The sequence below is a fragment of the Scophthalmus maximus genome, chromosome 13 (genome assembly GCF_022379125.1).
Source record: "Scophthalmus maximus strain ysfricsl-2021 chromosome 13, ASM2237912v1, whole genome shotgun sequence".
NCBI classification, from domain to species: domain Eukaryota; kingdom Metazoa; phylum Chordata; class Actinopteri; order Pleuronectiformes; family Scophthalmidae; genus Scophthalmus; species Scophthalmus maximus.
The window spans coordinates 9,899,662-9,915,503 of record NC_061527.1 but is presented as its reverse complement, the minus strand read 5'-3'; the positions used below and the strand labels follow the sequence as shown (position 1 = coordinate 9,915,503).

Sequence of the window (15,842 nt, the reverse complement as noted above, 5' to 3'; positions counted from 1 at the left end):
GTAAAGTGCACGAGAAAGGGCAAGGGTAGGAAGATGTGTGGGAAAAGTGGTGCCTGATGCCGCAGTGTGGCTCTGTCCACACTACCAAGTGTAAAATATGTATGTTAGGCTAAGCCACAGTGTCCCACAAGCCCGAGTGTCGCAGTGCATCATCTCGATTCATCCCTAACACTGTCCCAGCACAGTGCGTGAGGGTCAATCGGTGATCAAGCCAGGGGGATGAGATTGAAGGGGGGAGAAGAAAAAACCCAATAAAAGCAAAAACAAAAACATTTATGTCCCACTGAACTCCACCTGCCCTCGTTGCCCCTTCTCGTGGAGGAAAAATACAGTTCACCGAGAGTTCACGTCCATTATCGTTGGCGACTTTGGCTGTACATGCCTCGTGACCATATCCCTGTCATTGGTGGGGGAGGAGGACGAGCGAGCTTAAAAAACGTACCCTGACAACTATTGTTAATATGACACACAACGTGTTCTACACTTGTGACCCTGATACGTCGGGTCACTGTTCGGTCAGACTGCCGCTGTAGGCCAAGTTTGTTTGGGGTGTGTGTGTGTGTGTGTGTGTGTGTGTGTGTGTATTTAAAAAAAAAGAGCCAAACTCCAAAATATCTCTGTTACTGGCCCTGTGTCGTAACAGTTCTGAACCTGCCCCACCCACCATCGAAACGGGTTCAACTAAAGTTCACAGTGAAGGCCCCGCCCCCTCGCCATTACGTCACCAGAGAGACGGCGTGTTGTCATGGGCAAGAAAGACCTTGGTTGGGCTCTGCCATGCCACTGTCCGTGAGGTCACAGCGACACTCAGTGGAGCTGCGTCCACTTGCTGTGACCTGTAGCTTCAGAAATGTGCTGCTTTATGTCTCTGGTCAAATTGAATATTTTGTCATTGTTGGTGTAGAAGCTAAAAAGGCGTGTTATTGTTTCATTTTACTTCATTTCATGGAGGCTAACATTTTTTCGAGACTATAAATCCAGTTATTACCTTAAATGTTCATGGAAATTCATACACAATTTTTTTATTTATGTACACATATTTATAAAATGAAAAAGAGATTCTGTTAATAACAAAAAAAAATTAAATTAATTCTTTATTTATTGAGTCAAATTTATCAGAATTGTTTTGCTTGCAAACATAAATTTGTATTATAATTGTATTAGCATTATGTTGATATATTTTATTTAAAAATATACATTATATAATAAATTTGTCAATCATTATTATTTATTCTAGTCAATTGTACAGTAAATGTGGAACAAGGTCATATCCATCCAGATGAAAGACTTTCAGAATTTAAAAAAAAATCATTACTTTACATTCATTTCTGCAACTTAAAAATGCATTTTAAAGTTCTGAATTAACCCTGAAAAATTCATTAAATAGCATGTATGTTTAATATTTTGTTCATGGTATCTTGAAAATGAAATAATCAAATATGTATTTACATATACCAATATAATAAATGATCAAATAAATTGGATGAATTTACAGGCAAAGTAAATATGCTTTACCCAAATCTTTTATTTAAACTATTTACAACCATATATAAGTGCAATATAAAGTATTGAAATAAGTGTAATTGACAATTAAATTGCAATGATCACGTTTGATGCATGTTAGAAAATTGTTTTACAAATTTTTTACCAAAGAAATATCATAAAAGATGAAAGGCGGTGTAGATTTGAAAGAAAACAAGTAGCCTATCGAAAAATACAAATAATTGTATAAAAATTTCACTCAAGAAATATACAAAGATTTGTATTATTATAGTATTTTTGGTCTGACCTTATGATAATTATGCACATATACTCAGTTTGACTTGAGAATAACAAAACAAAAGCCAGTGAAGTATGATGGAAGTGAATCCTTTTGTAAAGAGACAAGGAATACAATAAAGGTTAATGTACATGTTATGATAAATAAATACATTACAAACTGGAATGGCACTCAGTAGAGCCGATACCTCTGCCAAAGCCCAACAGTCCCCTCAAATCCAATCAAGCTACACCAAGACTCATAGATATCAGTCTCCTAAATATGCCTGAATGTTTTAATCAAGATCCATGAATTATTCTCTGGGAAAATGGGGAAAATGTCCAAAAATCAAATAAAAAATTCCTGCATCCACCCCTTTGTCCAGATCCTTGCCAAAATTGAATGGGTTCTCTATTGGCCCATGTCTCCTCCTTCCACCAAGTTTTGTGGACATCTGCTTAGCAGTTTTTGCATTATTATGAAGAAAAATCATACATATAGAACAACGAAGGAACGGACAGGGGCTTCCCATTAATGGAAGAAATAAAGAAATAATACTAATATGGGTTTTGGTGTTTGTGACCTTTACAAATCAGCAAGAAATAATCTATCTACAACAATTCTTTTACTGATAAATTTATTTGTTTTCTGTACAATCACCTAAAACAAATACATGACTATTTTTTTACACTCTTACTTTTGCAATAGTGCAATCTGGAAAACAAGGATCAAACAACACACACCAGACTTAATTATGGCAAACGCATACTTTGAAACAAAGACCAAGAGCGCCCACCAGTGTTGAAAATATGTACCACATCCCCAACAAAATATCACACGTGTGTATTGCTCTGCTCTTTTCGAAGCAGGAAAATAGTTTAATAATTCAACAGCCTTTACAGAATTTAATAGCCACCTATTATATATGTTTGTTTTTCTAAGACAGAGGGGTTCCAATATTTCTTAATTAATCAATCAATTTACCAATTAATGATATAGAGACAAATTGTAACATCTACTACTGTGTCCATTTTTACACCAGAGACTACAAGTATTAAATGTTTCCCTGAGAAGTTTATTACTGCCAGGTTGTGCATTATACCTTTAAAACAGCATTTTCATCATATTGATATAAACAGGTAAAACACACATTAATGCAATTTGTTTGTGTAAGTGTTAGTAGTTCTTGTAACAGACATTGACGCAAACACACACACATATTGCTTCATGGTCATTCTGAAATATTAAATTAATAAATAAAAGTTTTTTGTTGTGTGTTCAAGGACATATGTTTATACATATATCAGACAGAGATTAAATGTATGTGAATAAATAAGTGTTTAGAAATTATGTTCAATCAAAGTTGCAATCCTTCTTATGCATTTGCAAAGTAAAAGTCTGGTCAATCATTTGAATATTTCATTTGAAAAGACAATAAACATCCTCTTTCCAAATAAAGTTTAAAAAAAGTTTACACAGAACCTTGATTCTGCTGCAACACAAGGTCAGAGGTCAGCTAAAAACACAACCATTTGGCATTTGAATTTATTCACTAGTAATCAGAAGGTTAAGCAGAATGTGTGATGCACCTATTTGGTACTGCAGAACCGCAAAAGGTCGAAGCGCGCACATGTGGTGCCATCTTGATTCTATATTTCCATAGGAAATATATGTATATACACCAAAACTTCCATCCACCGCTGCACACAAAGGTTGACAAGTCCATGTTTTAGGCAAACACTCTAGAGGTGGAATGATATGCATGCTGTTGGGTGTGTGCAGAGAAAAAAAAGAAAATACAGGATGAGATGCAGGAGGAATGTCACACATAAAAGCTAAGAAACAAACTTACTCATATTTTCAATGATAAAATAATCAAATAATTGTTTTATAAAAAATATGACAAGTCATTCAGCACTGCATCCATTATATTTGCAAATGGCCACAGTATACCTTCCGGATTAAGCACAGGTGTCTGGGCTGTCAGCTCGTTCCTCAGCAGTAGGTTCAACCAGACGGTCATATGAGAAAGCCAGCATAATCTGCATTAAAAAAGATTAGATAAGCATCGATAAAAACTGTGACAAACTGTTCCATGAGAGAGGCAAGGGAATGAGTGTTTGCTTCTGAGGAATTAGTTGAGAAAACAAATTACTGTTGTCTATATTCTCTTCTTCGTTTTTAATTTATCCCAGAAGTCTCTGCTAATCGAGTCGAAGGGTTCATTTCCTATTGGCTTCAAGGACAAAAAAGAGGAATAGCAACATTAAACCAAGGACAAATAGATAAAAATTAATCGTCAAATCACAGGTATTAGTCTGCCATTATGAGTCAGCCAAATCAGTCTCAACCTCTTTTTAATACACTAGTCTAAAGCCACTTGGGGATAATATTAATTTTTTTAAAAGACAATAAAAATATGACAAAGCACTTTCCTATCATAATCTTGCTAGGCGAATCCTGAAAGCAGATTTAGGACGCAGTAATCCTCAAAACTGAAATATTTTTTGAACTTGAAATGCTGCTGTGGGCTCTGGAATACTGCATCAGAGCTCTCAGCAATGTACAGTAACATGTTCTATACAGTCAATGTGAATATAATGAAAGAAAGAAAAGACAGGGCTGTGAATGGAGGTTCCTGGTGGATCCAATTTGGGAAAAAAGAACTGCAAGGTAAGATTCATTTTACCAGTCCTTCTCTCAGAATCACACACCCAGGTTTGGTTTGGTTATTTCTAAGTGATAGTGGAACCATTTGGTTGTTGGGCTGTGGTTTCGCCCACGGTTCATTGCAGGCTTTACAAGCATTTTGTTATGCTTGTTTGTTCCCTAATCCGAGAGGAGCTGCTGGCTATTAGATGTCAACTCGCATCTCCTATTTCTAACTTTAAACCCTTTTCCGTGGTTTCTTTGTTTTTTTTATTTGTTCCAATTAGACTCTCGCTGTCATTTCTGATTGGAAAAGGGAATGAGATGCTCATTTACAAAAATTATGGGCTCCGATTTTAAACATGTCAAAGGCTGTGTCTTGTGAACACGGGCAATGAGGGCCAATCAACGAGGAACATAAACATTGTTTGTCCTTTTCAGTACACAATTAAACTTTGGTTGTATAAAAGAAAATTCTAAAGCAAAAAAAAAAAGTCTTAATCTGAAGATCAGGAAATAGATGACTGATAAATTAAAAAACAAACAAAAACAAACCCCTGAGAATCTGAACATGGATTCGACTTGGTTGAATTTGCAGAACAGTAATGTTCCAACTACCAAAACTGTGAGTCGAGATACAGTCATTAATCATTTACATACTGTAATTATCTTCTCTTTTCTCTCGCTCTCTGTGTCATTCACTTACTGTGAGCAGTACCAGCAGTGCACATATCACCCCCATCATGATGTATATATTCTCAGTAAGGCCACCAGCCCACAGCGGGCCCAGGATGGTAGCTAGACCTCCCACTGAGCGACGCACTCCCTGACTGAAACCTGCAATACCCAGACACACGACACACATTTTAAAAGAGTTCAACCAGAGACTGTACATACAGTTAAGACACACGGCTGTGATTTTGAAAAAAATCCTCAAATATCTTCTTGCTTTCTTTTTTAAAATCAATGCTTTGATGCATTTACTAAATAATGCCGTTTCTCACCTTGTGTTCTCTCAGAGGTGACTTTGGAGAAGAGGGAAACCTGGGCCACCGCTACAAAGGGCAAACCCAAAACCTGCAGAAACACCCCAATGACGAACTCAGTCAGCTGCCAAGGAAAAGCACCTACAGAAAACAAAGTGTCGCGGAAGAGAAAACACCAAATCGGTTAATGGGCATTGATACATGCATGCTCTACTGGGCTGATTTTGATCACAAAGATTCCTTTATTCCTGCTTGTCATCCAAAGTATACTCAATACTGTATACTGAGTAAAGGTACCCAGATCTGTGGGTGTTGAATACGTACAAGGTTATACAGATACTGTCTGTCTGTATACAGTATGTGCTCTATGGAAAGAAATCGGTAAATCAGTAGACATTGCCCCTTCTGCAGCAGGCATCATCATCCACTGCTGCTAAAGATTTGGGTGTGAGAGAACTATGTTGAGCAGTGCAAGTGCAACGCTGTCTGACCTAGTGGTTTAGCCAGGAAGATGAGGCACCAGACACCGGAGATGTTCAAGATGGCCAAGCCGATGACCAGGACCACCCGCTCAGCTACACGCTGGCTCAGCCAGCGCACAAAGAAGAAGCCAGCGATCACCTCCACGCCACAGAGGCAGTACATCACGCTGTTCTCTACTTCCTTGTAGCCAAAGTACTTCTGAGTCAATGGAGTCACCATGGTCTGAGGAAGGAATGGTGAATATGTTCTGTGAGGTCATTTTTAACTCAGTCTCACATTTACCTTAAAAATATTCTATTCTTGGCTGCAAAAGTCATTTCATTACGAGCATGTTTTTTTTAATTTAATTCCCAGAGGTTCTATGAGTCAATATCTCAAAAAAACCAAAAAGAAAACTGAGGCATCACTACACTACATTAAAAACCAGACTGAGGAAATGTTAAGGGAACATGAATGCATGTGTGTGTGTGTGTGTGTGTGTGTGTGTTTTCCTCCACTGCACCTCCAGTGCTGTCTGATTGAAGAAGACGATGAACTGAGCAGCCAACAGCACAACCACCTCTTCTCTCAAGAACTCTATAAAGACAAAAAAAGAAATTCAGAGAGACTGACAAAGGAAAAGACAGACAAAAGAGTCAGAGACCAACCACACACTCTGAGCAGAAAGAAGGACGATAGGGAGCCAAGAAAGAGAGAAATCAAGTTCTGAACTGGAATTTCCAATATTTTTTCTAAACAAATTCAAAGTCTACGAGTAGAGTTTTGCAATATACAGAGATTAATAGAAAGCCGTCTACTCTCTGGAATGGTCAGGGAATACACCCAGGAACCTTGAAGAGGAAGAAGATGTTTGGCAGGATACCCCAAAACCTACCTCGAGATTTACTGAAATTCTTAACGGTGGTGGAGGACTCCAGGGTCTCTGAAGGAGGTGGAGATTGAGGTGGGGAGATGTGATTCAAAGTGGCATTGGAGGCAGAGGAGACGTTGTTCCTCCTCTGGGCGTTGGGCGTCACCACTGAGCCGTAGGACCCCACCAGCTCCTGGGACCCCATTAGCGGCTTTCCCTCATCGTTGCCCTCTTCCCCGTCTTCCGTAAGCCCATGCTCGTCCTCTTTCTCGTTCTCCTCGCCCACGCTGTTGGCTGTTGAGCCATGCTGTGGTTTTCTTCTCTCCAGAGGTGGTAGGTCCCAGTACATGAAGACCACCACCAGCTGAAGGAGAATCCACATCGAGCACATGAACAGCTGCAGGGGGGTGAAACAGGAGCGTTAGTATTTTCTTTGGTGTGGCCAGAAAATGTGTCACAGAGGTCAAATGATAGTTTGGTCCTTACCCCCGGAGCAGTATATTTATTGACTACAAAAGGACCCAGGCGAAAATCGCACAGCCTCAGGAAGATGTTGAATGCTGGACCTGTGTCAACGTCAAAGTGAAAAAAAAAGCAGTTTAACAGCAGCTGTGTCCCAATCCACACTTTGGATCCTTTATTGTCCGGGAATGGATGGAGGCGCGATTTGTCAGGCGCGTTTGAAGGAGCCTTGGAAATGGAGTCGAGTCACACCACTGTTACGCAAATGGTCTTCAAATGTAGCCTCCGAAGACGGCAACCCCTCAACTGGGTCACATCTTATATGTCAAACATTTGTTGATCATTACTTTGATCCACTTTTTGATTATTTGTTCGATGTGTAATCCCCCCATGCTCTTTCATTCAACATTTGTCCCAGCCCCAGGAAAGTTTGCGTTATTTATATCGTTTCTGTGTAAAGAATACAAATAAAAACCATTACAATTCCTAACACACTTAATGATGGACAGGTGGCCATCAGAGAGCAGAGGAACACTGACCAATCAGAAGGCCAGCTTGTCGACACGCCATGGCAGCTGCGAATATTGTGGCACGGTCCTCTGGAGCAGTGCTTCTGGTCAGGAGGCCAAAGATGGATGCGCCCGCACCCGTGCCAATGCCTGATGAAAATATATTTATAATAAAAAAAAATGTATCCTTGAATCCCATAGCCCAGCATTTTACAGCTAAGCAGATATTTGGTAGTTCAATATTTATAATTTTTTGGTTAAAGTCGGTACAATTTCAAGATTCATACTGAGCAACAGCCAACTAACATATTCGAATTTATACTTTTTTTGACGGGAGATATGATCAGTGCCAAAGTCTGGCGGCAGACTCACCTGCGACCAATCTGCTTGACAGTAAGAGCCACTTGGAGTAGCCCATGAAGTACATGAAATTACCTGGAGAGTCAAATGTCCATTTGTCAAATGGAGATTGAGGTGTTTTTTCACATTGAAGGTGAAGTGCATGCTACATTTAATATTAGTAAAGAAGAATGACTCACCAACTATCTCGAAAATGTTGGCAAACAAGATTATCTTCTTGGTGGCCTGTGTTCTGTCCGACCAGTGGCCAAACAGCGGTCCCGACAGGAGGCCACTCAAGCTGAACGCTGACAGTGCCAAACCCAGGAAGTACGGCGCTGCATCTAAAGTCTGCAAGTACCGCCATATTGTGGGCAATATCACAGCTGGGGACGGAGAAGTGAGGGCAATCAAAATAGTTGGCGATCACTAATGGATTAATCAATTAATGTTGCAGCTCTACTCATTCAAGGCAAAACTTAAACTCTTTTTTAGTCAAATACTTTTAACATTATAGTCTGCATATAGCATATTTCATACTAACTATGCTCTGCAGGTGAAAAAAAAAACCCTCGTCACATGTATTAGCTAAAGGCTTATTTGCTCTTGGGAATAGTCGTATTCAAATTACAAAGTTGTGCTCAAACGTATTTTGGGCGATAACTGGAATACTTGGCAAACAAGAGCACATGGAGAGCGTAGGCCTCCGCTAAGGCTGAGCAATCCCCTAAGTACTTGCTGTTTTACCTTAAAAAAAAATCCTAGAAAATTGAATCACCATGGTCGAGACCTTTCTCAAGAACATTTTTTCAAGCAAATTCGTCCAGAATTTTGGGAGTAATCCTGCTAACAAACAAACAGACAAACTCAACCAATCACATAACATCCTGGGTGGAGGTAATAATATGTAATTGGAAATATTTTCCTTTTACCTTAAATTCATGATAAATTAGCCGTTTTTGTACCTGTCATCCAATCAACATAAACATTTTGGAATTTTTTGCGTTAGGCTTAGTGTACCTCCATTGCTACAGGACATCTGTACGTTTGCCAATATCCTAATTCCATCAAAGGTCTGTTTTCTATTGAATTTAAATAATTTTTCAGTTTTTGGTGACTTTAACTTGGGCAGTTTACCTTTCCTATCCAAGGCTTTCCACTGAATGCTTAACTTTCAATAAAAAATACAAACGTGGATGTATTCATTTGACCACTACTATTAATGCATAAGCACTTGTGTTGTATTCTGTACTGAATCAGGACCTAAACACAAGGTGTGATCAGTCTGAATTGTCCGTGCTATTAATACCAGAAAAAACTGCCTGAACTCTGCAAACTTTAACTTTGGTTGCAGGGGTAGCTCTTTCTCCACGTCCCATGTCATTGCTTCCAGCCTTACTATCGCTTAGACAAAGGATGGTGCTGATCCAATACAATCCAAATTCAATTTCAGGGTCAGAAGACACACAATAAAGCATGCTCTGAGAAAATTCCAGACTGTTGTCCGAGGGATAGTTACATCACCCTGAAAGAGACTTGTGTGTGTGGGAGTGAGGAAACTTGTCATGCCCGTATAGTATCTTGCTCCTTTGTCAAATATTTTAGAACATTACATCTACGCTTGACGGTGTACAAGGGGCGTTGACATGACTCATCTTTGTTGACCTTTAGGAGGATCTTTTTATTTTATATATTTATTTATTTGTTGAACACATGGCAAACCTATTCATGGCTCAAGTTGCATTTGTGTGAAGGCCTAGATTCTGATCCTGTGAAGTTTTGAAACAGCCTGACCAGACAGGCTGTTTCAAAACTTCACAGGACGCAGGACAGGACGTCCCACAGTTAGTCAGTCAATATGTTTATTGAATTAAATCATTGACACGTCAATCACCGCCTCATTATTAGTTATCATTAATAAATAAATACAAATACATAAATATGACTGTCTTTGTCTACAAACCATATGGCTTGACAAATGGAACCAAGTGTGTAATAATTGGTGGGAAAACTTATGGTCAAAATCCCAGCCACGCATGAACGACTCCTACCATATTCCACGCCGCTCAGGAGGAAGATGAGTCCTATGGTGCAGAACGTCAGCTTCCTTTTCCGTCGGTCGTCCATCTGCGACTAGAATCTGTCTGCGCTCCGGCGACTGGCCGCGGTCATCGTCGTGTCTCCGCAGAGAGCTGCGCCCGCACCACTCCGGACATGGTAATGCAGAGTGCGGTGCTTCCAATTAGAGCCGACACGACAAGGACATAATCACAGAGCCCTTGTCCGCTCCCAGCTCGAACTCTTTACTTTGAAGAAAGCAATGGATCTACCCATCCGTACCGGTGACACGTTACGTTCCGTGACGCGACGCAAACTACCTGAACAGGTTGGAGAAGCAGACCTGTTCTTCTGCAGCGGTGTATGCAAACAATCGAACGCACCCCGCCGGGAGGATCCTGCGCGGTTTACTCCAACGACGTCACTTCCGGTGGACTCCATGTACACCAAATTTGGTCTAATTTGTATTTTTATTGAACAAATATCATATACAGAATATTACCATTAGCATTACCGTCTTAATATTAACCCTTACAAAAATATTCAAGGCACATAAGGATACGTTAAACAAGTGTCAAGAAATAACAAATAAATAATATGCAAAATGATTAAGGATAAAATAAAATGAAATAATAATAACATAAATAATAATGAAAAGTAGATTCCCTGAGCGCATAAGAGATCATAGAGGTCAGTCTTCAAATATTTTCAAAGAATCATAAGCTCTGAGGAGCGATTTGGACTGTTTCCTTTTCATGAGCTTTAAGGTATAGGTAATTTTCAACAAGGTCCCATTTAAAAACTCTTTTCTCTGTTTAAAAACAGATTTATTTTCTATTTCTTTCTCAATTTAATGTAGGCCTATGTTTTTCCAACTTCATGTAATTTCTCTCTTTAAATGTGTGTGTCTTCTCATAGTATGTACCGGTCATACAGAGGCGTTATGTATGATTGCGTAACTGATCAATGTCGCACAATAGATAGATAAATATACAAACAAGTATTGAGCGCCCAGATTAATTTGTGTGCTCAGAGGCATTATCATTTTAAAATAAGCTAATTTAGGCAAAACAAGGGGCGGCTTTCATAAGTAAATTTTGAAAAGGTCTAATTTGATTTCCATAGCAACATGAATGGAAATCACTAAAAGACAGAAAATTGGAGAAAGCAAGTTGTAAAATCTTGAAAACATGAGCTATAAAAGAGGGGAAAACTCAATTATATCCTTCAGTTCTTTGATTAGCCAAGGTCAGAAGAAAAAAAGTGTCAAACTTAAAATGTAAATATAAAGGCAATCTTATGAACTGTTGATAAACTTCAAAATATAAGGTCCAACATGATGCATGAAAATGTCACATGCCACAGGAGATGTGTGAAACAACCTGTGAGATTCTGGTCCAATTTCCAATCTATGTGATTCAGATCTGGCATCTGGGGAGCACACATGACCTGATTGTCATGTTCATGAAACCGGTTTGAGACGACGTCTGCTTTGTGACATGCTGCAATGTCATGTTGGAAGTACCCTTGAGAAAATCGTAAATTGTGGCACAATTCCAAGTAAGACAATACTCAGACATACTGTGTTGTCCAAACCATGATCGATTGGTCCAAAGTGTGACAATGACATGCCGTACTTTTTTACATTCCACTCCTGTTGACACAAGGCAATACGCTTATTCTACAGAATCGCTGAATTCAAATGTATTCCAGGCTTCTCAGGCACATGTCAGGAGCCTGTGTGAGCCATTGGCAGTGTCCCTCCCCATCCTGTGACATCCATTACTGCTGACACTGAGAAGCCTGCGTTGCACACACAAGCTGCCTCTTCACCCATAATTCAATTCTCTGTCTCCAGAGTGTCCACACTTCAGTTTGCAGCCATCCGAGCAAATATAGAACAGTTGACTATGGCATCCCGGGAACCAACGTCCCATCTGTGAGCAAAATAATTTCATTTTCCAAAAATTCTTTCCAGAGCTTCAAAGTCAACATCTCAAGTTCAAATGCTCTCAGTACTCAAGAAGCTGTTTGGTCTGGGGATTTTTCATGAATGCAAGGCATAAAAAACAGATTTAGGTGGCAGCTACTCATAGTAACTACACACATATAAATAACCGTCTAAGAATATCAATCTTAAAGCTGCGATTAAGTGCAATCTCTAAAATTTGACATGAGCTGATGAAGAGCATTCCGCTAGATGAAGACATAACTCATGCAACACCTTGCATATACTGCTCTTGTCACTCTGGTGGACTGACCATCTTCCCTGTGAACACTTTTCATTGGAACAGAACTTAATTGACTCTAATGCCTAACCTCTTACCTTCATTTATGTTCATAAAATTGATCAATTTGATATACATCCATTGTACATATCCACTGCCCTGTGATTTATATAGCTTAGGTAGCTAGCACTGTTAAGATACAGATAATGAGGAGTAAAATTTAAAAGCAATTTAAGCCGCTAAATAGCTGCTGGGGTGTAAGGTTTGCTGCAAGAAAATCTAAAAGAATAAATATATTCAGACAAAAAATAATCTACGGTGACTTGACTCCCAAAGAATCACTTTGTATAAAAGAAATCTTTATTTACATTATGCCAGCTGATGGAGGTTGCAGTACTTTTTTTTTTAAGAGTCACAGTCTTTAGTCTGTAGTCCATCTCCACCGAGGAAACATTTCGTAACTATGAGAATAAAAAAAAATAAACATTTTTTTCTACAGCCTCCACGTTTTCTGTCAGTGAGCTGCTCTCGGTGATGGCCACATGCTTCAGACTTGGGATTATAAAAGGCTTTCAGTCTGCAGGTCAATGTGACTTCCGGGTCGACTGTGGCAGTGGAAGAGCCGGGGGTAAGTGGGCGAGCTGATTTGGAGTTTAGAAAGCCAGTTTCTTCATGAGCAGGTAAACCCTGGAGTCCACCTCAAAGCCGTGAAGGTTGTTGGCATCTCCCTGCAGCCTCATGAGGAGACCACCATAAGACACATAGGCAGAGCTGAAAGAAGGAGCAAGACCATGGATTAAAGCAAACAAATTATATATTTCAAATATAATCCCCCATCTACTAAACGTGTCACTATCTCAAGGGGTTATATGTGCATTCCTTCACTTTCCATTAAAATTATAAAGTAATAACAATCATTCACTTAGAGACCACTTAAAGTGCTTTCTTCAGGCAACATAAAATATGGACTAATTGGATTATTTTACTACATATGGAAACGGAAACTGTAAAAGCAATTCTGCAACGAGTTTAGTTTTTTTTATATTTGCAGTAAGTGTAATAATGAAATGTTACTGTGGTATGGTGTAGTTATGTACACATCACAATGTACGAGAAGAATATGAAGACGAAGACTAAGAAGAAGAAGACGAAATGTAACAAATCACATAAAAAATAATAAATAATTATGGCAGGTACCTAATCACATAAATACTAAATTCATTGCCAGTCACTACAGAGTTTTATAGTAATCATACTAATGGTATCTTGGCTACTCTATAAAACAGTATAACATCACTCACAGGCGTGTTGCTGCTTCTGTGGAAGTCTCGTCGCCTTCAATCTTGTAAACCTTCCCGTACATCACATAATCAAACTGGTCCGCTCTGGAAATTTAGACAAAGTGAAATCAAAGCTAAAATATAAACTAGCTGGGAAAAAAACAGAAAAAAACAACAACTGCATACATCAGGGGATAGTTACACGGAAAAAACTTTATTGAATAATTTAATATAAAAAGTGAACTAAACAGCATGTGATGGTAATATAGCACACATATATGAAGAGCAGGTGTCGTACCTAGACGGCCGGTCGTCCTGGGGATTATACTCTCCGTCATCTGGGGTTCCGTCTTCATATAACGTACTGGCAATAACCAGTCTGAACTTATCACCTTAATCAAATGGACACATAAGACCAGACTATTTTAATCATATCATTGTGTACATGGTCACTGTGGGTTTATGGTGAGTCTTTTATGCAGGGTACTTTGTTCCCTAATTTAAAGATTCTGTCACATCTACAGGTTCTATCGGTTTCCTTTGGTTGTAAGTAGAGAGGAATATCACTGGCATGATATTACACATAAATGGTTGCCATAGTTTTCACATTTTGTGGAATCCTCACAAAAGATTATTGCGAAGTGCAATATTAAAAATAACAATTAGGATTGTGTTATCAACTAAATCAGTCTTTAACTCAAACTAAGCAAAGAACAAATCAGCTAATTTTCTTACCAAGATCGACAGGATAGATCTGAATGTTCACATCCAAGATGAGGTCCATCTTGAAAGATTCACTCTCACAATGTAGACGAGACACTGTACAAAAAAGAATCATACATGATTTGAAGTTTTAAATTGTAGGACACACTGGATACACAGAAAAATAATCGATTCCAAATTGGGGTTGGTACTTTACGAAGCAAGATCAACACCAAACAATTAAAATGTAGATAACTGAAGCTGCATTAGTGAATGAGTAAGTAATAATATCAGTATTAATTTGGAATTGTGTTCTTGGACACCTAATTAAGTAAGTCCAGTATTCACTTGCCTTTTACCTTGGTTTCAATTTGCACTATCAATAAAATATCTGAGACTTTGGCTTGATAGGTGCTTGACTTTTTCGAAAGAGAAAGGTGCTTGATGGTTTATTATCTGCAGAAATGTCCAATACATCAGCGAAGAGACCAGAGATCACCAGAGATTCACTTCCTTCTTCAGCCTTGTTTAATTAAAAAAGCATTTGACGCACCTCTGTCAAACTTCTTGCCATCGGGATCGATGTCTTTCACATCAAAGATGTCTTCAAACAGAATCCCAGCCATCTCTGTTGTGGTCTATGATCTTGGAAAGGAAAAGGAAAAAGTATACAATTTGCTGTAATTGACAACACACACAAGGAAGATCCTCTAATACTACAGATACCCAACAAGTCACCTCAAACAAGTTACATCAAACAAGGTTATCACGGGGAAAAAAACTTTTCTGGAGTTATCACTGAATATTTGCAAGTCTACTCTATGAAATTCACGCGCCTGAAGCCAAGCAATATTTGAAAAATTACTGTAACTGTATTTCATCTACAGTAAATCGTAGGGTTTACAGTGACTCTGCAGACCACACATCGCCAGCTCACCTCCTAACTCTAGACAACATCTGTCTCAACCCTCATCCTTCACCCGACAGTAAACCAAAACTGTGCATTTGATTTGAATGAGATAAAGCTCGTTCATAACTGTGGTTGTCTACTCCCACTGACGAACAACGGTGAATATGAACAATAAATCAAATTGGTTACTAACATACGTTTACTGTGCGACAACCATACAAAGTTGTTGCCAGGTAAAAACTGATCGTGAGCCAAACTTGTAAGTTCGCCCTCATACACCCGTGGTCAGTGGCGTCTCCTGTTCGGGCTAGCTGTTAGCTTTAGCATGTTGCCCACATAGTTCCCCAAACTTACCCTCAAATAAGATGATGCCCTGGTGTTATACTCCGCACACACGCCTCACGTCGCGGTCAGAAGATTACTCTTTGGTGGTGTGCGCTAGAAATCCTCTTTGGATACAATTTCATTCATCACAACGTGAACCACGGTTGTGCCGCGCAGGAACAATGTGCGCGACCTTTGACACGCAAACTACTTCCGGTTGAAAATACAAACTTGATATTCGTCACTATCGTTGATGCAGTGTTATTTATAAGAGATTTATTATTGCATATGTCAGACAACAAT

The 15,842-nt window shown here is 39.0% G+C and overlaps 2 protein-coding genes across 2 annotated transcripts; both read right to left on the bottom strand.

Moving 5' to 3' along the window:
- Positions 1–2,379: 2,379 nt before the first annotated feature.
- On the bottom strand, positions 2,380–10,512 carry mfsd8l1 (major facilitator superfamily domain containing 8-like 1). Its single transcript, XM_035648556.2, has 12 exons — positions 10,089–10,512; positions 8,238–8,423; positions 8,071–8,133; positions 7,729–7,848; positions 7,214–7,293; positions 6,752–7,124; positions 6,380–6,453; positions 5,886–6,099; positions 5,413–5,535; positions 5,115–5,245; positions 3,713–3,801; positions 2,380–3,524 (listed from the first exon to the last, which is right to left on the bottom strand). The coding sequence occupies exons 1-11, from the start codon at positions 10,162–10,164 to the stop codon at positions 3,721–3,723; spliced, it is 1,521 nt and encodes a 506-aa protein (XP_035504449.2). The 5' UTR covers positions 10,165–10,512; the 3' UTR covers positions 2,380–3,524; positions 3,713–3,720.
- A 2,149-nt stretch (positions 10,513–12,661) lies between these two features.
- Positions 12,662–15,758, bottom strand: polr2h (RNA polymerase II, I and III subunit H). Its single transcript, XM_035647789.2, has 6 exons — positions 15,570–15,758; positions 14,859–14,950; positions 14,339–14,422; positions 13,902–13,995; positions 13,625–13,708; positions 12,662–13,094 (listed from the first exon to the last, which is right to left on the bottom strand). The coding sequence occupies exons 2-6, from the start codon at positions 14,929–14,931 to the stop codon at positions 12,977–12,979; spliced, it is 453 nt and encodes a 150-aa protein (XP_035503682.1). The 5' UTR covers positions 14,932–14,950; positions 15,570–15,758; the 3' UTR covers positions 12,662–12,976.
- Positions 15,759–15,842: the final 84 nt, after the last annotated feature.